At 34.5% G+C, this 23,949-nt stretch overlaps 1 protein-coding gene across 1 annotated transcript in view; it reads left to right on the top strand.

Annotated features, from left to right (window-relative positions):
* The window catches only part of Uev1A (Ubiquitin-conjugating enzyme variant 1A), a 31,126-nt gene extending 7,742 nt beyond the window's left edge, over positions 1 to 23,384 (top strand). The window contains exons 2-4 of the mRNA XM_089100498.1: positions 10,778 to 10,920; positions 16,785 to 16,910; positions 23,028 to 23,384. Of these exons, the coding sequence (XP_088956624.1) occupies positions 10,778 to 10,920; positions 16,785 to 16,910; positions 23,028 to 23,168 (410 nt within the window). The 3' untranslated portion in view covers positions 23,169 to 23,384. The remainder of the gene's footprint in view (positions 1 to 10,777; positions 10,921 to 16,784; positions 16,911 to 23,027) is intronic.
* Positions 23,385 to 23,949: the final 565 nt, after the last annotated feature.

Below are 23,949 nucleotides of genomic sequence, written 5' to 3'. Positions count from 1 at the left end.
AAGAAAACATTCCCTAAACAAATTCCTAAAGCATGGTGGACAAATGAGTGCCTAAATAATTGGAGGATAAAAAAGGCAGCTAGGACAGAATATCATAAAAAAACCAACACTTACTACATATTTAAAAAAATTACAAGCAGAATCTAATCTAAAAAGGACTATAATAGATGCTAAATATAAATACTGGAATAATTTTGCAAATAATCTCTCCAGAGAAACAAATGAGCCAATTATACATAAAGTCATAAGCCACATATGTGGGCAAAAGACTTCTCCCAACCCACTCCTGTATGAGCTTATACATAATAATACCCATTATGACAATGATAATGAAAAGGCTAACCTATTTGCAACTCTTTTTGTTAATAAGCTAACATCAAATAATCAAAGCAAGCTGTCCACAATTCCTATGAACCCTAGTTACCAACCACGCCCAGGATCCGAGTACATAACTAATCCATTTTCAATCCAGGACTTGAATAATGCAATACATCATATTAGGTCCAAAACTAGCAGTAGCTATGACAATATACACCCTACATGGATAAAGAATCTCACACCTTCATACAAACAAGAACTGCTAAATTGTTATAATCACGCTTGGGCATCTTCTAAGTTCCCCAATATATGGAAATGTTCGTCCCTCCTACCAATCCTAAAGAAAAATAAACCAAAAGATAACCCTGAGTCTTATAGGCCCATAATGATTACACCTGTGATGGGGAAAATAATGGAGAAAATGATTTATCACAGGCTCCTCTGGTTTGTTGAGAAAAATAACATGATCCCACACACTCAAACTGGATTCAGGAAATACCACTCCTCAACAGATGCTTTCATTTTGCTAACAAATGCAATAAATGAATCTTTCTCAAAAAATAATATCCTAGTGGCAGCTTTCCTAGATTTTGAAGGAGCTTATGACAATGTGAACCACCAAATCCTTTTAAATAAACTTGCAAACCTCGGAGTACCTCCTAAGTTAGTATCCTTTATTAAATCCTTCATAGAAGTGCGAAGTTTCATTGTTTGTGTTGGTTCAGCCTCTTCACCCCAAAAGACAATATCCAAAGGCCTACCTCAGGGAGCAGTCCTCAGTTGCCTCCTTTTTGCCCTATATCTCTGGGACATGAACCTACCCCACACGAATCTACAATATGCTGATGATCTGGTGCTATGGTCATCTGGCAACACCTTTCAGATAGCACAGTCAAATCTGCAAAAGTCACTTTTCCAGTTTGAAAAATTCTCTCAACATTCAGATTTACCCATTGCACCCACCAAGTCAAAAATAATCCAATTTCACCGGAAGCGAAACCATGTTAATGCAAAACTAACTCTAAATAAAACAACTATTCCAGAAGATAATAATATTAATTACCTAGGTCTCATGCTTGACCAAAAACTTAATTTCCACCTCCACATTTCAAACACAATAAAAAAATGTTATAGAAAAGCAAATATACTAAAAAGACTTCTTTCCACACCCTGGGGTTGTAAGGAGAAAACCTTCCTCCAGTTTTATTAATCACATATAAGACCCCATATTGACTATGGGCTCATTGTCTATGGTGCATGTGCAAAGACCCAGATGCAAAAAATTGAAACAACACAGAATGATATAATACGTCTCATATTTGGTCTTAGGAAACCCACAAGCACCAAGTTTCTGCTTATGGAGAGTGGATTAACAACAATAAGGGAGAGACGTAGGTTTCTCTTGACAAAACATCTTACAAAAATTAAATCAAATAGCTCACACACATTACATAATTGGTTAAGAAATCCAGCCATGTATAGAGGTATTGCAGATGAGTATGCCAATATTCAAAAGAAGTTCCCTGTACCAGCAAAGTCTATTGCACCTACTTTCCCCCAATCCCCTCCATGGAATTGGTCATTTCCCATAATAAATACTGAATTTTCAAAATGGAATAAAGATTTAACCCCCATTGCTTTTGTCCAGAAAAAATTTGCAGAACTTAATACAATTACATATAAAAATCACTTCCAAATATTTGTTGATGGGTCAAAAATGGATGAGAAGGTTGCAAGTGGTGTTTTCCTTCCTCACCTGAAAATTGCAATGGGCGAGAGATTATTTAATAATTTATCTATAATGTCTGCTGAGCTAAATGCCATAATCATGGCATTAGAACACCTTAAGCAAAACCAACCTTTGATTGAAAATTCGAATAATATTATCATCTATTCCGACTCTTTATCAAGCCTTGAGTTGCTGGCCTCAGCTCCTCAATATAAGTTGGACATTGACACTTATCATTGTCTCAGTATTATTGATAATCTTGCTTCAAGTGGCATAAAAACTTACTTTCAGTACATTCTTAGCCACTCTGGCATAAGTGGTAATCATCAGGTTGATGAAATAGCAAAAAATGCTATAAATATTGACCAGCCAAGTGGGAGACCAATCCCAATTAGAGATATTTACCGATGGAGGCTATCAGATATTAATTTTAATAAGATTAATCCTATCCTTTCCCTCTGTCCCAATAAGTATCTTTCTAAAATTTATCATAAAATTCGTTCTGGAACAAATGGACTAAATTTCCTTGCATTCTCTTATAAGTTGTCTAATTCAAGTGGCTCAATTCCCCTGTCCCCTCTTTGCAGGCAGTGTAATACGAATAATGAAACAATTGACCATTGCCTAGTTGAATGTAATATGCTGACGTCTGCACAACATACCTTGCTTTGTAAACTGTCAAAATACTTCAAACACCACAAAATCCCACTATCAGCCAAGAGCCTAGCCAACTATACCTGCACACAGAGCATAGAAATCGACATCTATCATCTTATATTTGAACTCCTAGAGTCGAAAGATCTGCTGAAAGATATCTGAATATATCTAATAAATATGAGGCAATCAAGCCAGTAGCTCTGTAGCCCACAGAGTGAAGCAAAAGGAAAAGGGCTAAATATTGTTACTGAAAAGCCCGCCTGCTGTTAAATAGAAGAAGAAGAAGACCTTACTAGAGAGCCAAGCCAAACACACCAGCATAACATGGAAAAAGAAACCCAAAACTCTACCTTTCCTCACCCCAAAAATCAAGAAACTACGCAACAGGAAGAAAAAGCTTTGGGAGAAGTACACAAAACAAAAGTCTACAGCTTTGTACAAGCAGTACAAAACTGCAAGGAACCTCCTCAAAAAAGAAACTTGAAAACTGACCTCAAACTACAAAGAATGACTGGCCAAAAACGTTAAGGAAAACCCAAAATTATTCTGGAAATACATCTCCCATAAGAAGCCAGGCAGACACACCATACCAGACCTGGTAAACAACAACTCTTTATCCTCTTGCCCCTCTGAAAAAGCAAACCTGCTTAATCAGCAGTTAGCCTCAGTGTTCTCCATGGATGACCCCCAATCAACCCCCCCCACCAGCAGAACAGGCTTACACTCCCTTCCCGATAGTACACTCACCAGTCACAATTGAAGAAGTAACCAAACAGCTTAAGGACCTCGATCCCAATAAATCGATGGGACCTGATGGTCTCAGCCCACGACTGATGAAGGAATTAAGCCCTGCAATATCAGCCCCACTGGTAAAACTATTCAATCTGTCACTGGCACAAGGAAAGCTTCCAGGGGACTGGAAGAAGGGAATAGTCATCCCAATTCAAAAGAAGGGTAGCAAAACTTCTGCAGCAAACTACAGACCAATCAGCCTTACATGTTTGGCATGCAAGGTCATGGAGAGAATCATAAACAAGAGTATCATTAACCATCTTGAGGCCAACTCACTTATCAGCAGTAGTCAGCATGGTTTTTTGCTCAAAGAGATCAGTGGACACAAACCTTCTTGAGTCATATAGTCTCATAACTGACCTACTAGAGAGAGGATTACCTGTGGATATAATATTGTTGGACCTAGCCAAAGCATTTGACAAGGTTTGTCACCAATACCTCATTCACAGGCTACTTACTCTATCTGTTAGTCCAGTGGTCAGTTGGACAGAGGACTTTCTGAGGGACAGAACACAGCAAGTGAAAGTGATAACCGGACCAAACAGCCATGTCCTTTCTGACGAAATCAAAGTCACTAGTGGGGTTTCCCAGGGCAGCGTCCTGGGCCCCACCCTGTTCAACATCTTCATAAATGAGCTACCCCTCATCACCAGCAACAAAACCACCCTATATGCGGATGATTCGAAACTCATAGGTCCTGCCAACACCTCTTCTTCCATCCAATCCCTCCAAACTGATCTCAACCACATGTGCTCCTGGGTCAAAAGATGGCTGCTGGAATTCAATGCAGAAAAATGCAAGGTCATACACTTTGGACACAAAAACCCCAAACATCAGTACCTCATGACCCAAAATTCTGGAAGTTACCACACAATTTAGCCTGTCCAGGAGGAGAGTGACCTTGGCGTCATTGTTGACTCCCAGTTGAAATTCAGCTCCCACTCACAGAAAATCTCAGCCAATGCTAGTAGAGCCCTAGGCATCATCAAACACAGCATCACCAGTTGGAGTAAACATGTAATCACCAAACTCTACAAAGGATTAGTAAGACCTAGACTGGAGGTGGGAACCATACTGGCCACCCCTTGATTCAAAAAGGACAAGACAGTTCTTGAGCAAATCCAACAAAGGGCCACTAAGATGATTGCCAGCATGGGAAACAAGACATACAGTGAATGGCTGAAGGAACTCAACCTCCCCTCCTTAGTATACAGACGGAAATGTGGAGACATGATCCAAGCACACAAACTCCTCTCAACCAATCGAGAAAATGAGATCCTGGAGATTGACACCTCCCACAAAACACAAGGACACCCTAGACAAAGCCGCAAACATCACGCTACAACTGGAGCAAGATGCAATTTCTTCTTGAATCGGATCAAGAACCTCTGGAATAACCTCAAGGAGGACACTGTTGCTGCTGAATCAACAGATGCTTTCAAACGCCATCTGGATGCTGAGTGGAAAGATACACCGTGGAAGTTTGACTGGGAAGCACCAGAATCTTCCACCAGAACTTAACCAACTACAACAGTCATCACAAGAAGTGATTGAACAGGATCGAAAGTCCTTATTTCACTCCAAGCTGTGATTTAAGGTAATGGAAGGCCTGGTTTTGAAGGTGTTCACTCTGTATCTCTCACATCTATATTTTCAAAACTGTATGAAGAACCTTGCAGATTGGCTAAAAGAACAAATCTGACTTCACTGATCTGAGGCAATTTAGAAATCTCAAATTCACTTCAACTTCTAATTAACTTGTTCGTCTTGTCAATCCTCTTGATAAAATTCATGAAAAGCCTAATACTAGGCTGGATTTAATTTTTATCAACCTCCATAAAGTATTTGATTATGTGCACCAAAATATATTAGTCAAAAAACTTGTGACTGAATTCAATATTAATCCTTTCATGTTGAAATTAGTTGCCCCCTTTATATCAACTACATCACAAATAGTTAAATATACCAAATAATTATTACAATCTTTTCTCTGTCCACAATGGATAAGGTACTATCCTAGGCCCCCTCCTTTTCTAAGTTATGATTGACAGCCCAGCTAAAAAAATTTCCTTACACATGCAGATTTTTTGATTATCTAACAGTTTTTATCAACCTGTTATTTAATTTAATGAGCAACATCATAAGTGTCCTCAATTACATTGATCAAGGTATCTTGGACTTGGATGTGAGAGTAAACTTTCTAAATCCATGACAATGCCAATTTATTTCATTAAATTCCCATCCCATTTTCATAGTCCCAACCATCCTGAAATTTCTGTATCCTCCTCTATATCACTTGGCATCACTATTTCATCTGATTTGAAGTGAGGTATTCATGTTAAGAATATTAGGCTTTGAGCTATCAGATTGATATCCCTCATTAAGCTCCAAAGCTAATTTAGCATGCCCCCTTTCATTCTTCAAGGATTTATACTTTGTTTGTCTGCCATCATCTTAAATGTGTTATTCACGTTTTGCACCCTGGTAACTCCTGAGAAGAGCCAGATAAAATTGAATCTATCCAAAAAAAAAAACTATGAATAATTTTCCAAGAAGATAGATTTCCATGCATAAAAAAGCTAAGTTAGAAATGCTTGACTGCAGGAGAGGTATGTTATGCCTGTTTTTAAAAAAAATGTGATGAAAAACCTTTGCACAGAAAACATTTTTCCTGAAAGATACTCTCCCCCCAGATTCTGACTGATTTTTTTCCTCAGCCTATTCCTACCTTGACCCCCATTTTCTACTATCTATGGATATGAAAAAAAATCTCATCCCATTAAATTATGGAAAAAATGAACAAAGTTCCTGCTAATTTCTTTTTTATCACTTGTACAGAGGTTGCCCATGTTTTGCTCATTTGTTTTCCTTCCTTTCTATGTTTTAATGTCCCTTTTTATTTTTTATGTCTTGACATGTAATGCCTCATTTATTTGTTAATTTTTTTTGACAAACTTGGTAAAATGACAGTTTTAAATAATTTTTAATGGGAAATCTAATCATTCTGATAATTTAACTTTTGCATTTTTTGTCAGTTTTATGTGTGTCATTGTTTTTTAAGCTTTTTTGGTGTTTTTTCCTTTTTTCTTTTTCTTTTCTTTTTTTTTTTTTTTTTTACCGAACTTGAAATTTGAGTTTGGCCCTTTGGCCAAAAATATCTTATCCAAGTGTTGAAACCTTTGGTAGACCAGTCTCAAGTTGAATAGGTTCAGAATATTCTTTGTTTACTCTGACATTGTAATTTTGATAGTTAATCAAATAAGAATCATATTATGTTCTCAGGGCAAACCATACATTTTAGAGTTTTACGTAAAATGTACCTGTTTAGGCAATCAAAAACTGCCTGAAAATCCATTAAAATAGTAATTGAACATTTACATTCATTTTTGGCTTTTCTGTCAGCTAATTCAAGAAGATTAATTTGAAAATAACTTTTTCTGATAAGTAAATTACCTTAAATTGCAGCTAGGAGCAATCTAAGGATTTCTCCTTGTAGCACTCTGGAATTGATGACTAGTTGTATGCAAGAATCACTGGTGACCAGGTGCTGCTCCATCTTCAATTGCATCCCAATTGAATTTACACTCTTTGGTGGACCCCTCAGCATCTAGCCTTTGTTTAAAAACATCAACAGATTCAGCAGTAATGGTTTCATTAAATAATTTGTTCCAATTGTAGACAATACGTGTTGAGAAGAATTGAGTACAGACTCTAGATGTTGTAAACTGCTTGACAAGTTTCAGTTGATGACCTCTAGTTCTTGAATTGGTACTAACAGTAGGGAATAACGCATCCCTTCTATTTCTCCTGCATACAAGTGTAGTGAAATTCAACTTTGATAGTCATACAGAATAGGAAAGCTCTTGCATGGCAGACATCACTTTAGTGGCATGTCTCTGCACATCTTCAAGAACTTTTATGTCTTTGTTAAAATATGGAGCGGCAAGTGACGTTCCAACTTCAAGCTTAGGACTCACAAGTCCCTTATAAAGAAGACTGATGACTTTAGAAGAACAAGTGGAAATGGTATGTTTAATCAAACCCAAGGTTGAACTAGCCCCAGCAGCAGACCCCTTAGGATGTTTGCTGAATTTTAATTCATTGTCAATAGTGACACCAAGATCTTGCTCATTATTTACAGAGTTTAAATGAGCAAAGTTTAAACTTCAAACAAGCTATAATTATTGTTTTGCAGTTTATGCAATATATATCTACAGAACTAGCTCAGATAAACTGACTTATGATATTTCCTTATATTTCTAGAATTCTGAAAAACAGGTGGTTGAATCAAAATTGAGCTTGCTTGATTTTTTAGTGGATTTAAATTGTATGCTATTAGTTGTTGATAACATTGCAAAAACTATTCAGAGGCTTATAAATTGGTATTTTATTTTCTACTGGCTACTTCAGGATTTTTTGTGTTTCCTAAAGAACGTCCCATTTTTTTGTATCAGTTCTGTATTTTCAGTAAAGTGTAAGTTTTTTAGAATTCTGCAAATCAAAATAATTATCATTGGGCAGTTTATTTGAGCCTGTTTGTGTAGATCCATCCTGTATAAACTGTAAAGCAATAATTTTTTTTTCATTTAAAGTTTCAGTTGGCTCTTTACTTAAAGTTTCAGTTGGCTCTTTACTTATGTTAGGAAAACTTTATTTTTTTTAAAATTAATTTTGTTTGTTTTCAGGTGTTTTTTTTTTAATATACACAATGATCCTTGCAAAAAAATCTTAGCTGAAGAAAGAAGTCAATATTGTTTTTTTTGCTGAAATTGGGCATTAAAAATAGGTTTTAATCCCCACATCCCATAAACTTTTCCACAAAAAAACGTGCAACTTAGTTATATAAAGAGTTCTGGGGGTGTATTATCATTGGTATCTTTGAGGATTTGCAGATTAAAAAAAAAATTGAAATATTGTACTATGTGGAATATATGTATAGATTTTAGAAAGCCAAAGGACATTACAAGAATTTAGATACATTATTTATATAATTTACAAAGAATCTTGTCATTATTGTTGTAATGCTGCAAAGAATTTCTAGCTTCTCATCAAAAAAATAACTTAATGTTTTTTGCTTCTTGGGCTTCAATATTATAGGAAATCTGATTATTAAAACTATTTTATTATCCTTGAATGACATTACACTGATAAGAATGAAGTAAGGTTTTTGTTGTTATTGTATGAATTGTTTGCATTCAAACAACAACAACAAAATCATAGGTAAGATAGATAGTAAAATATGGTTGAAGATTTACCTGAAGTAATTGTAGATTTACCTGAAGCTAGTGTTTTGAGTGGTGAAGGTACCTGCAATGAAGCCTTTGATTCAGAGAGTAGGGAAACAGACACAGGTGGTCCAAAAGAATTCAGAGAGGAATCCTCAGATGAGGAAGAAGCTCCGCTTCCACTCCAAGTGTCTGAATCTGCTTTAGAAGGGGAGGGAGGTCCTTCCACTTAAAAAAAGCTACAAATAAAAACAAGGAAAAAATCTTGAAAGCTTTTAGATTAACAAACAACTATTTGAAGTCATAATTATACCATGAATAAACCACCAAAGAATATGAAAGAAAACTGAGGAAAATCTGAGGTAAAACTAGAGCAAAAGAAATCAGGATGACTCTTGTCTTTCAGAAAAATCAGTATGTAAGTTTTTCAAAACCTTCTCAGACAAACAAAGAAGAAGGATCTTTTCTTATTATTGGAGGCTTGACAATGAGATCCAACGAAAAGATTGGTTGTGAACCTGTTTAAGAGTAAACTCTGAAAGCAGAAACAAGAGGAAAGAATACTGTAAGATACTATATGCCCCACAATGATGGAAATAAGAAAAAAGTTTGTCTAAAAGTTGTTTGTGCTAGATCTTGGGGAGTTTGCTGTAAGAAATGTAGCTAAGAACAATGCTTTGGGATTTTCACATGGAAAGGATAAGAAATCAAACCCTACAAATGAGATACCCAGGTACGTTTGTAAACACGCAAGAGGGTGGATAAAAGAACTATATGCAGTGTAATCCCATTACTGTCAATCTTCTACAACAAAGAAGCATCTGCTGCAAAGTTTCAAAAACAAGTCAGACCTATTCAGGCTCTACACCAAACACTCTAGAAAAATTAAAAAGACTATCCTTTTGTGGGGGACCTCAACAAGATTGAAAGCAGCTTCCAAAAACCATCAAAATGCTTTCTGAAGCCATCTGCCAATGTGCTGAAGCTCACCAGTGTCATTTTGATGGATGCTTTGATCTAGAAAAAGTACTTAGCACACCACAAAGAGATGGAATGTTGATTGGATTTTCTCAAAAATATGGTTGCTACAACCTTACAGCTTATGAGAATGTGACTAAGAATAGGTGTTGCTTTTTCTTGGAGCAGGAAAATAGAAACCATGGGGTTTCTATTACAACATATCTTTCATGGCGGATTAGATAAGTTGATGGTAGAGGTACTGTCAACAAAGTAAACGTGTCCTGTGTAGGGATCTGGAAATATCAAGATCCCTACATTGTCAAAGTACTGACATTTAAAGACTTTGTAGACTGAAATGCAGCTCAATACACCATCATCCCATCGACTGTGCATGATATAAACAAAGTTAAAATTCCGTGTAGTAAACTGAGGTTGGTAAAGTTTACTAGAAACTCATCAATTGTAAGGTTTCTCACTTGTTTCATGGAAATGGATGAAAGGTGGTTTAAAGTTTCCTGCAAGAAACAAGTCCTAGAGGCAGCTTACCAAGTAGAAATCCCTGTTTCAGAAATGAAGAAGAGAGACCTTTTGGCCCTCTGCAAGAGGAAGTTTATTCCATGAAAAAGAAAGTTTCAAAACTTTAAAGGGCACAAAGGAGGCTTTTCTTGAGACGGATGAAGACAAAGAAAATGGCAAATCAGTCTTGAGAATAGCCTATTGATATGTGATTTAAAATTTGTACTTTTTATGTTCGAGTTTGGATTAAAAACAGTATAGCTGAATTGTGTTGTTTCCAGAGATAAATATTTTTTGCTTGGTGCTCTGTCATAACCTATTATGGATTTTGTCAAGTGGAAACCATGTATTGACTTTTCTCTTAAAACTGCTTCAGTTGAGTTGTTTTTATTCTTCTCATGGGATCTGCCATAAAAAGTTGCAGGACTAATGCAAAGGTTTCAACATCTTAACTACTAAAAGAAGTTGTTATGTTTTTTCACCTCCTGAAAAATTTTTAAAGGGGGAGATATGCAGTTTCTGCTTGACAACAATAATATATAATTTCTATGTTTTATTTCAATTAGTATTTATTTTTCAGTTATACCAAGAAACTTTAGATTGTTAGAAGAACTTGAAGAAGGACAAAAAGGTGTCAGTGATGGAACAATTAGCTGGGGCCTAGAAGATGACAGTGATATGACCCTTTCACATTGGACTGGGATGATTATTGGCCCACCTAGGGTATGTATTTATTATAATTTGATTCCAATTTATTTATCAACATCTCGATGTCAATGCAGAATTGCATAGCTTTGTAGCCTAAAACATGGATGAAAGTCCTTGTATTGGAAAATTACTGTAACAACTTAAACTGTACAAATTTTTGATGCCTGGGCATGAAAATGTCCAAAGAGCAATTTCTTCTTCCAAAACAATGATGGTGTTCCCATACTTAAAGGTCTGGCTATCTGGATCGACCCAGAATAAACACAGATCATAACACAACCATGATTGAAAAATCATAACTTTTCAATAAGGTATTCAGATCAGTCTTCACACAAATACTAGCAGAAAGACGTTCTCAAGTCACTCCTCCAGATAGGACAAAATAATTTATTATTTAGATTTCATGGTCTAGCAAGTCTCAGATACTTTGAAATTTTTAAACTAGAAAGGCACTAGACATAGATGGATTGTCAAGTACAATGGTATGTGAACTTGTGTCAGTGATTGTGGAACCATGCATGTATCTGTTTAATCTAGTACTTCTAGTTCTAGATCTAGTTCTTAATCTAGTTCTTTCATCTAGTACTTTTACTTCGAACTGGAAAAAAGCAATCATTAGGTCACTGTACAGGAGTGGTTCAAAGTCTGATTTTAAAAATTACCCATTAATTTAAAATACATCCATTTTCTCCTACAGAATTCCAATACATTTTGAAGAAAATAATTTATGGTACATAGTTCATCATGCTTCTCAAACGGCGTTCTTACAACACACAATTCCTTGACGTAATTAGTGATTTTCAATCAATGATAAATAATGGCGTTTTATTTGATTGTATTTATTTTGATTTTTATAGAGCATTTTGAAAAATTTCCATTCCACTTTCCACATTCCACAGTATCAGTCTACAAACTAAACATTGATAACGTATTACCTTACAAATAGAACCCAAGAGGTTGGAGTATAAGATGCTTTGTCGTTCTTTATGCATGTGATAAGTGGAGTTCCACAAGGCAGTTGTCTTGGGCCAGTACTCTTCTGCCTTGTTTTAATGATTTGTTGCATGTTGTGAAAGACCCGAGTGTAAAAATGTTCACAGATGAGGCGAAGGTATACAGGTGAGTTACAAATGACCATGAGATTTCGTTGCCTCGGGACGATTTGAATGCTCTGTATAGGTGATGTACTGTAAACTCTATGTTTATTAACGAAAGTAAGTGCAGTTCTGCGCACTATTTGTGCGGATTCCCTCAAAATTTTCCTTATTTCATTGATGCTAAATCAATCTCAAGTGGAAAGTATGCTACAGACCTTGGGGATTTCTTTGGCTCAAGTTTGGTAAACATCTTTCAGATGTCACCCATTCTTCAGAACATAAAGATTTGAGTGAAATGACAAAGACGATAAATCTAAATACAATGCCAAATGCAGGACTCTGGATTCGGTTATAAGTGACCAACTCCAACTCCATTCAGCAAAAATTTACTAAAACTCCTGGCTCCACTTCCTTTAACTAGATTTTATAAGTTACAAACAACTTCAACTCTGGCTTCGACTCCATTTAGCAAGAATTTACAAAAACTCCGACTCCAGTCCATAGTCCTTGCTAAATGTGTGTTAAATTAAAAAAAATATCTTAAAGAGTTTTGTCACCAACTTCAATCCTGGTGCATCTGCCAGTTTGTTGCAGTATTGGCACCAACAGGAAACTATTTATTTAGCGAGTTCTGTAAAACGTTTTCATAAGTTGTCTCATATCTTCAACACAACACTGGACTATTCTAATTGACAGTGATTCTTTGATTCTTTCTATTATATGTATTTTTTATCATTATATTTAAAATCAGTAATTTCCCCTGGGCAAATTACCAATTATTTTTTCTAAGGTGTGCATTCTCCAAGTTTAACCTTCATGTTACTTAACTATTACTCACCAATATGGTATTCTCTTAATAAGAGAGGAAGGGCTAGAGTTGAGAAACTGCAACAGAGGGCCCCAGAACTAATACCTTACCTGAGATATCTACCACACCACCAGAGAATGCAGAGACTACAATTGCCTATTCTCTAGTTCTGACATGACAGAGCTGAGCCAATAAATACATTCCGCATTGTTGGGAACATTGATAATACTACCCCAACTTGCTTCTTCAATTTTACAAATTATAATTGTACCCATCAGCACCAATACAAAGTATACCCACCATGCCCTCAAAAAATGATTAGGTCAAAACTATATCCAATCCTATGTGGAAGACTTGAAGACTTGAAACGTACTACCGACAAAAACAGTCTTAAGTATCACAGGCAGGGCAGTATCCAGGGGGGGGGGGGGACTAGGAAAAATGAATATAGATGAAAAAAGATGAAGGGCTGTTACATCGTGAAAGATGTATCTCTTTATAAATATTCGTGAAGATTCATATATAAGTACGTTTTTTCTTTTTAATTTGTTTGTGTTTTTTTTTTAATTTATTTGTGTTTTTTGTTGGTTTTGTTATGTTTATGTTCTGTTTTTGTTTCTTTTTTGTTTTTTTTCCTATGGCCCGATGGCTTTTTTTGGAAATGTATACATATATACATCGCTAGAAACAGAAAAAAATCCCCCCCCCCCAAAAAAAAAAATCTTTTTTTAAAACCCTCCTCCAAAAAAAGAATCCTGGATACGTTCTTGATCACAGGCCGGTCTTTTAAAAGTCGATTAATCTCTACAGAGTTCCATATTAGATCTTTTTGTGATCCATTTGAGACGAAATTTTGTTACATTAGTTGTTCTCGTGACACATATGCGGTTATAAAGTGCGTTTCAGTGATTTTTTTCTCTCTCTTTTTTATTGGGTTGTCTTTAATGTTGTAATGTTTAGTGCAACAATGTATGAAAGGCTTTTGATTGATACACACTTTTGGTGAATGTATTCCCACCAACTACAATGCTAATCACATCGCTGGAAAACAAATTGTTATATATATAAATATATATATATATATATATATATATATATATATATATATATATATTATATATATATATATATATATATGTATATTTGTCAATATTTTTGGTCATATCTTTATAACGCTGGGCTATTCCAGCTGAAAAAGGCAGTTTTTTTATTCTCTCAATTAAATTTTAATTTCTTTCTTTTGTGGTTTTTAAGTAGATATTTGAGACAGTTTATGAATGTGTTTGCAAAACTCACTATCTTTAAATGGTTTTCTATCGGTACCAGTGCTACAACAGAGCTGGCAGATGTACCAGGATTTCGTCTGGTTACAAAACTCTGTTTTTTTGTTTTTTTTTGTTTTTTTTTACGCATCTAGCTTTGTGTTTAGATTTATCTTCTTTGTCATTTCACTCATATCTTTATGTTTGGAATAAAACTGTTGCTTAATGTGGTAGGTCCTGGTAGTAATTACATCTCTACATTAAGTGCATGTCAGCTCGTCACCAACATCCACATTTTTTTTTTTATTCATCTTGAATTAGCCACTTTTTTGCTTTTGGTTTGTCCATAAAAAAAACAATTATAAGAACTCTTTCACTTGAGTAAAAAAAAGGGTAAAGAATACAGCACTAGACTTCACAGTCCCTACCGGCAGTGCTGATCTCTTCATGGCCCTTCAGCCAGAAAGTGAAATGGGAGGCTAGGACTAATCATCCTGTGCTTTCACGCACCCTTCCTGTTTACCTTCCCCAGATGTCACCAGGTACCTATTTGGAGCTGGGTTGACTCTGGTTGAGCTTACAAAGTCGTGCCAGTCAGGTAACTGCATAATGATTGTTTTGCTGTATAGCTCAATCACTCCTTGTTCTATTGAATATTATCTACAATGGACAAAACAACATGTGCCACATGTCTAACAATTGTAAAATGTGTTCTGACAATGTTGCTGCATTAAACCTATTATTGTTACTACAATTTCGTCATTGAAGTTCAACAAAACTTCTGAAAATATTGAAAACCGGGTGACACTGAAATACAGAAAAAGTTTCAGAAACGGACAGGAAGAAATCATGGACTGAAAAATCAGCATAAACTGAAGCCAATCTGAATCGAAAGCAAATAAAATAGCTTTTGGTAAAAAAAAAGTAAGGATTTAAAAAAGCTCAGGGAATGTTTAAACAAGAAAACGGTAAGAGACTTATTCTCACAATGAGAGTAAAATGGTTTGGACTTTTCGTTTGTTATTTGATGCTTTATTCTTTTTTTTCTTTGATCCCAGTAAATGCTGTTTTTATTATCTGCTGGCTGTTATTTTTCTCATGCTTTTTTTGTATTTTTCATTTTTCTGTTCTTTGGCATTTCTTAGACATTCCTGTGCGCTGAAGATCGCATGATTAATACCAAAATATTTTTTCGTTGTTGTTTCTAGCCCGTTTTGTCTCATAATTGATTCACATTAATTGATGAAATAAGTTCCGCTGTAAAACATTAAACCTGTGGCTAATGAAAAAAACTGTCTAAATTCTGGAAGTACTTAATTTAATTAATTATAACCCATAACCACAGTTGTGCAATAGTCGAACAACAATAAGGAAAATAAAGAGGGTGCATTGCAGGTTGTAAACCGTAGTAACTTTACATTACCATCCGAAGTTGTTTTAGAATCAACATCCACCAGGAATGGTTGTGAAGTAACTAAGATCCTATTAGGCTTATAAAGGCATAATTTTCAATAGCCTCTACCTCTCTTTCACCCTAGTAATATTTTCAATATGTTTCAGTCTTAATAGTAAAACTGATAATGATAATGATGCAGATTTACTTCACTAACGATGCCTGTTGACATGTTTTTTCCTTTTTTGAATGAAAGGGATTTATTCGTAAACACTAACTTAAAAAAGCGAAGCTAATATTGTTAAGGTAAATAATCACCCCATTAGGCCTAAATATATAATAATTTATACATGGTGATGACGATTAACCACCCAAAATAAAAAAAAAATCATTTTAGGACCTCCCATTTCAATCCCTCAACTAAAATAAAATCACAAAATTTTTAATTGTTTTAGATTTAGTTAAAGTGGCTATAAAAGTAAATTCAAAATTATTATTTTGTTGTTCCAGCTGTTATGACAACGTCAGTTGAACCGAAAAAGCTAGTTTTTAATAACTTTTTGTTAAATCTGGAAGGCACTCCAAATCTACGAAACAATCAGACAAGACGTTGAAAATCAGGTAAAACCACGCATAAGCTATACTTGAGCGTTTCCTATGCCTTCTTTGACCATTTGACTCTTTCTGCTTGAGGTTTTTTCTACATTCTTAGGAATAGTAATGTAAAAGGAATCTGGATAAATTATTATAAATGTTGCAAATTTCGTCTTTATCTTATTTTTTTTATTATTATAATATTATTATATGGTTTATTCTATCTAAATTACTATTCCTAAGAATGTGGAAAATATGTTAAGCAGAAAGGGCAGAATCAGTAGAGAAGGGGAGTAATGTTTCACCTGAGCATGTCTATTATGCTTCATCGATTTTCGTTTTTCAACAACCAGTCTGGTTTTTTTTTTTTAGGCTTTAATTTGATTTAATCTGAATTTGAAAACAAAAATAATAATTATAGTCCACATACCTTATATCAAGGGTCGCTATCCGCTCATTTTATTTATTTTCAAATATTGGCAAGAATCCAGTGACACTAACTTAGAAAACTGTTGATCAGTACCAATTAATACTTACTAAAGGTTATTTTTACTACTGGAGTATTGATTCAATACTTGCTATATACATTATTGGAATTATTCTTTTTAAACTAGGGTCGCGTAAAACTTTCCTAGATACATGGGAAAGATATGATTTGATTGGTCAATATAGTGTTAGAGCAATATAGATGATCTATTACCAACTAGAATTGATTTATTTTGCAGACTGCCTTTGAGAATCGTATGTATAGTCTAAAGATAGAATGTGGTCCTAGATATCCTGATGAATGTCCGTCTGTTCGTTTTGTGACTCGAGTCAATATGAATTGTGTACATAGTTCTACTGGAATGGTAAGTTCAGAAGGTAAATTTTTCTGTTGGCAAATCATGGAGATAGCTAAGAAATAGATTTACCTCTAGAATAATGATTCCATCCTGAATCTATCTACAACATTCATTTCTGTCGCAAATCTACCCCCCCCCCCACCCTAATGATCAAATATAAACCCTGTAACAAAGAAAGGACAATCTCAAAAATAAGAACAAAACTACGGGGCCAGTAGAAGGAAAGGAAAAAACGACAAAAGCGACGTATTTTTCGCCTGTATAAAACTAGGCGTCTTCAGTGCTAAATATAGAAAAAATAATTAAAAGGGGAAAGATAAAATTTAAAATAATATAGAAAATCTAGAATAAGAAAATAAATAAATAAAAACAATATCTATATATGCAATTGATACTTTATGATTCACCACAGGGTATATATATAAACAGTTCGACTATTTTCTCTTTAACGCGACAGTTCTTAAACAATTCTCTCTTTGTTTTGTCATGGCTGCCAAGTTTGGCTTTAGATCTATTATAAACCCTGAAAGGTATATATTTTGCTATACGGGGGGGAGGGGGTAAATTTTCTGTTGCATTGCTTGCTTACTGTTAAATCAATTGGAAGAAAAGATATGGAAAATTAGTTGCGTAGATAGAATTTTGGGTATATATTTGACAATTATGGGGGGATGGGTGTCAATTGAACTTGCAACGGAAATACAGTAAATGTTATATATTGATTCGGGATGAAATGCTGATTCTAAAAGTAAGTATTTTTTAGCTTTCTCAATAATTTGTGAATCGAAAAATTTATATTTTTTTTTAAATATATATTTACCTCTGTTGCTCCAAACTGGCATATAGTCAGGCTATTCTTTCCTAATAACTGCTTAGGAACCACATCCCCGTGGGAATACGGGGAATTATGCAAGCCTTGTCGGAAAAGATTTTCTAGTTTTATAATCTATACTTCCCTAATGTTGAAAATGTTAGTTTTATTTGTATACCAATTCTTTTAGTTATTATGCTTGAATTACAATTTTGTCAGCTTGACAACTCTGTTTGAACTGTATAGGATTAAGTAAGAAAGTGGGATTCAGAGATCCCCATTGATCAGAAAAAAATCTTTTATTTGTGTTTACGAAAGTACCTTATTTTAGCCAACTGTTTTTAAGTTATGCCATTTGATTTATCTCACAAAATATAATGTTTAGCCCAGATATTCAAGTATATTGATGCTTTTATAATTATATGCCATGTGAGTCTTATTATAGAATATTTTTATTTAATTGATAGTAAAATTAAGTATACTTAACTTAAATTTAAGTGTACTTCACTATAATTGATAATAACCCTACATCTTATAAGTTCTTCTTGTTTTTTTTTTTTTTTTTTTTTTTTTTTCAAAACGAAAATTATTACTAAATAAATGGTCTAAATTAACCTTCCATTTGGAAAGAGTGCATATAGTCTTAGAGACAATTGCGCCACCGTGTGGAGTATAACTTTTGAAACTTTACAATTAGCTCTCGATAGTTCTGAGCCGATTCGCTACTTATGAATCATTGTTCAATTTTATTTTGACCTCATTTGGGCCAAAATTGTTGTTTGCAGCCCAAAATGCCATAAATAGGCATTTAGCTCTTGCGTGATCTCTCTTGTCACTTTAAAAGGGCTCTAGAACTTTAAAGTCTTAGGAAAGCGACTTTCCTTTTGCTAATAAACTCTTAAGTAAGTTAAGAATAATGAACTCGGCTGTATGACCACTGAAATAAGGCGGACTGAAACTGACACTTAAAGCACGAAGGACATCAAAAATAAAACATTTTTGCTCATATTTATTCCATATTTGTCCATATTTGTCATATTCCCTCATTTGTTCCATCTTTGGTCTATTCATACCTGAAAACTATAATTTTCTACGATTTATCTTTCCATTATTATGTACTTATTAAGATTTTTTTGTTGCATATATATTTTTTCCCCGTACTGAATCAAACAGCTTGTGATAACGAACTGGAAGTAAGGAGCAACCCGGCTCAATAGGAACCGAAAAAACTGAATTTTTGATACCAATAGATATATCGAAAGAATCAGATTTTTATGCTGATTTCAAATATGTAAGTTTCATCAAGTTTTGTTTGACCCATAAAAAATAACAAGTCTGAAAAAAATTTGCATTATTTTTGAAAAATTAGGAAATACCCCCAAAAAGTAATAGAATCTCAATGAATATCACACCATCAGATTCAGCGTATCAGAAAACCCTAATCTAGAGGTTTCAAACTCCTATCTGCAAAAATGTAGAATTTGGTATTTTTGCCAGAAGAAAGATCACAGATGCGTGTTTATTTGTTTCTTTTTTCTGGGGTGATCGTATTGATCCATCTTGTCCTAGAATATCGCGAGAGGACTCATTCGAATGGAAATGAAAAGTTCTAGTGCCTTTTTAAGCGATCAAAAAATTGGAGGGCAACTAGGCCCCTCCCACGCTAATTTTTTTCCCAAAGTCACCCGATCAAAATTTTGAGATGTCCATTTTGTTCAGCATGGTCGAAAAATATAATTACTATGTCTTTGAGGATGACTTAATCCCTATTATTATTTTTTAATCCTGTCACTTTTAGTACTATCAATAATTCTTCCTCAGAAAACAAATCTTCCTTCACATCCATGGTATCACTAACAGTTTTCGTTTTCCTCTATATCTTTTCCTGCAACTGTATCTCAGTTTAGCAAATTCTTAAAATGTTCCGCCCATCTCTCTTTACCTCTTTCCTTATCACTAATTGTGGCCCCGTTCTGATTTCAAATATTTAAGTTTTATCAAGTTTAATTTTACCCATTAAAAGTTGCAAGCCTGAGAAAATTTACCTTATTTTTGAAAAAAGGGAGATACGCCCCCTAAAAGTCATAGAATCTTAACAAAAATCACACCATCAGATTCAGCATATCAGAGAACTGTAGGTTTCAAGCTTCTATATGCAAAAATGTGGAATTTTGTATTATTTGCCAGAAGAAAGATCACAGATGCATACTTTCTTTTCAGGGGTGATTGTATCAATTCAGTGGTCTTAGGATATTGTGAGACGGTTCATTTGAATAGAAACTAAAAGTTGTAGTGGCCTTTTTAAGTGACCAAAAAAAAATTGTAGGGCAACTAGACCCCCTCCCACACTAATTTTTGTCCAGTCACCCCATCAAAATTTTGACATAGCCATTTTGTTCAGCATAGTCGAAAATCTAATAACTATGTCTTTGAGGATGACTTAATCCGCCACAGTCACCGGGGTGAAGGGCTACACGTTATGAACTTTGCCCATTCTTTAAATATAGTATTGGTTATTGGGAAGTATACAGAGGTTTTTAGGGGGAATTTTTTCTGGTCGGGGGGAGGGGATTGCATGGGAGGATGTTTTCATCGGGGAAGGGACATTTCTATGAAGGGGGCGCCGGATTTCCCAGCCTCATTTAAAAAACGATCTGAAATTAAATAAAAAAAGCAAGTTCTTTCAACTGAAAGTAAGGAGCAACGTTAAAACAAAACGAATAGAAATTATTACGTATATGAGAGGGTTCGCCCCCTAGTCAACGCCTCGCTCTTTACGCTAAATTTTTTTTTAGTACTTTCAAAAGAGCTATCTATTCCAATTAAACGGCCTTTGTGATTCAGGGGTCGTTCTTAAAGAATTGGAACAAAATTTGAACTTTAGCGTAAAGAGCGAGATATTGACTAGGGGGCGAACCCCGTCGTATACGTAATAATTTCTGTTCGTTTTAAGTTTTAATGTTGCTCCTTACTTTCAGTTAAAAAAACTTGTTTTTTTTTTTGTTTGTTTTTTTAATCGTGATAAGAAACAAGCGGAAGCTTTTCCTGTTTACAAGCAAGCCCAAACAACGTTTATAACAGCCAATTTTTCTGCAACTGGTCGTCGAGTAAAACAACACCAATAGGATGGTATACCCATTATGTTTAGTCGGGCTACTGGACAGACGTCTCTTACTAGGTTAATTGCTACCAATGCAACCCTGATATAGGCTAGTGGGAATATGTAAAAATTATGTAATAAAAGTGATATTTTTAAAGGAGAAGAAAATAAGTATTCTATTTATATGTTAATAGTCAACTAAAGGGATAAATATAACAGAGTAGAATAGTCAAATTAGTCTTTCTAGAAAAATGTTTTTGTAATTATTCAATTAATTAATAATTTGAAGTTTTTTTTTTATCTTGAACAATGTTAACCAAACAATGGTGTTTGTCTTTCGCTAAAGTAATCAGGAAAATTACACTTCTAGTTCCATGATGATATATTCTTTTCGCTCATTTTCTGCTGATTTTTCACACACGTTCTTTATTTTCAAACTTGGCGCCCGCAAAGTGTAAAACTACCTAACAGCAGATGAATGTCTTTTTCATTAAAAATTAAGTTGAGGGGCTTTCTTAATTTTTTAAACTATGCTAATTTTATGATATATTTTCCAATTTTATAACTATAAGATTATATTCCCTTATACTGCGTTTTTCGGAAAAGCAATTATATTGAGACAAAAACGAAAGGAATTTGTGAAAAAAATATCTTTGAATGCGAAAAATCGCAACCAAAGGATAAGCAAAAAAAACTTAAAATGAATTATTTCAAGATAGACATAGTTACAGCTGCTTCCTCAAATTTCTTATTTAAAAAAAAAAAAATTCTTGCCTCAAAAATATAACCGTTTAGTAAATTTCGATTTTGTCAAAGAGAGCCTTGCTTTCCGTTTGGGATTTTTTTGGAAAGAAACCTTTGGATTATACTAAGAGAACAAGGCCGAAAATTTGTGGGAAAAGTGTTCTTTAAATGCACAAAAAACCGCAAGCAAAGCAGAAACAAAGAAAAATATAAGGTAAAAATATTTCAGACACAGTTAAAGCTGCTTCGTCAAGTTTCTTATTGTATAAAGTTTTTATTTTTACCTGAAAAACAAAACTTTTTCCGAAAAATTCCACTTTTTTTTTAGCTTTGCGCTTTCCGTCCGCGTTTTCCCACAGGTATTGATATGGCTCAGCGCATGTGGTTCTGTTTTTTCTCTCAAATTTTTTCTCCAAAAAATTACTCACGTTCCATTGCACCCCATTCTGCATAATATGGTATGAGGAGAATGGAGGGTAGTGGAGGAATATTTAAAATCAGAATGAAATTTTAAACAGAATTTTATATTGTATTGATAAACGACAGAAGAATGGTTTATATGGATGTAAAAACAGGAGGGAAACACAGTCAGTTACTTTCTGTTGCTGGAAATGATAGGTCATCAGTAATTTTTTCTAGACCGAGTAACTGTTTTTGTCTTTTTAATGTCTGGGTGACTGTTTTCGAGCTCGTGTGAAGTTACCATTAGCCAGGTGAAAATTTTTTCAATACCTGTATGATATAGCCCCTACCGCTCCAGTTCTTCATTCATTGACACATTATAGAACTTTTGTCTGTTAGTTTCTTTCAGCTTAACGTGAGACAAGACAAAGAGAAGTGACAAAATAAATTGGAAATATATAATTTGGGCTATTTATTTGCACATTAGGGGGTGGGTGGGTGTGGTAAAGTATTTAGACAATGTGAAGTTAGAAAACAATTCTTATTTCATAATATGCAGAATAATTGCCATCCTGCGATGAAATTTTACTAATACTTTAACTCAGCTCGTTCCGAAACTCAGCATTAGCTAACGCTAGTAACCACATTTTACCATTCGTAACGGATAATTTAAATACTTACTGCTGTAATTATCTCATGTATTTGAATTTATCCTCGTTTCTCTTGTCGCACAAATGTTCTTTAGCTCTCAAGTTCCAGTAGCTCTTCTCCATATTATACTTCTTTTTTCATCCTCATTTTCATTTAATTTTTGTTTATCTGGATAAAGTTTGGGTAGCCAGTCAGATGAAAAATTCTGATTGGCTAGGCCCTAATAAAGTTCAAATCTATTGAACTCCAGTTTTTACTCAATCCATTTTTGACACAAGCTAAATTTCTTTTGTGAACGGGCTTGGTTTCAGCTGATTCCTAAAATTAGCACTGGCAAATCTCGGTATTAATAAAATATCGTTGTTAATATGGCCTTAAGGAAATTCCAAGTCTGCTAATGGTTGCTTCCTTTTAGGTGGACAAGAGGATGCTACCAACTTTAGCAAAATGGCAGAGACATATGAAAATTAAAAACATGCTTCAAGACATTCGGCAACAGATGATGCTCAAGGAAAACATTAAATTATCTCAGCCGCCTGAAGGCACTACGTTTTAATTACTAGAGCAAATGCTATTCACTTCCTTTTTAATTTCCATTTGCCAGTGTTGTCAAAGATCGCTGAATCGGTTGATAAGATACGTTTCCTGTGCTCTAGAATCAAGTATGATTTTGTGCTTATGTCAATTTGAAATGAAGGATGTGTTTTTGTGAATAATTTAATCTAATTGCATTTATGCTGAGTTATTTAAAATAAATAATTGTTAGTCTGTGGCTGATGATTCTATGCGCTTTTAAATATATACTAAGCATTGTCATAAAATGGGCTTGTTTCGTGTGATTTATAAAGATATACACAAGAGTTTGATCTACGATTATTTTTTCTTGCTGTATCCCACTCTAGAATTTATATTTGTGTCCTCCTCCCTCAAACTTGAAATAAGTCAGTAATTTAATTATATGAATTCTTTCCCTGTCCCTGGAGGCCAAGTGACAACGGCAACTGGCCCAGTCTGAACAATTGTTCATTAGCTCTTTAAAGGTTTAAATTGTCCTTTATTACCATTCCCTGCGGGACATATATCCCTGTGGATATACACTGATAAAATTATTATTATTATCAATGCATATCAGCTTCATGAGCTAGGCAAAGAGACCATTGTAGACTAACACTAACAGATAAAAAGATTATAAATTTCCTGAGTTCTAACATTAAAAAGCTGATTTAGACTCCTTTTTGGCACTGGGATTAATAAATACGGAGAAAAAAACCTAGTAGGTGTATTCTAGAAATTGTTGCACCGAGGATGCTGTTCGTTCCGCACCAATTTAATACCAT

Source organism: Artemia sp. Qi Xiang Cuo, chromosome 14 (genome assembly GCF_049724085.1).
Source record: "Artemia sp. Qi Xiang Cuo chromosome 14, ASM4972408v1, whole genome shotgun sequence".
NCBI lineage: Eukaryota > Metazoa > Arthropoda > Branchiopoda > Anostraca > Artemiidae > Artemia > Artemia sp. Qi Xiang Cuo.
The sequence above is the reverse complement of the archived record's forward strand: the minus strand, read 5'-3'. Positions and strand labels throughout refer to the sequence as shown.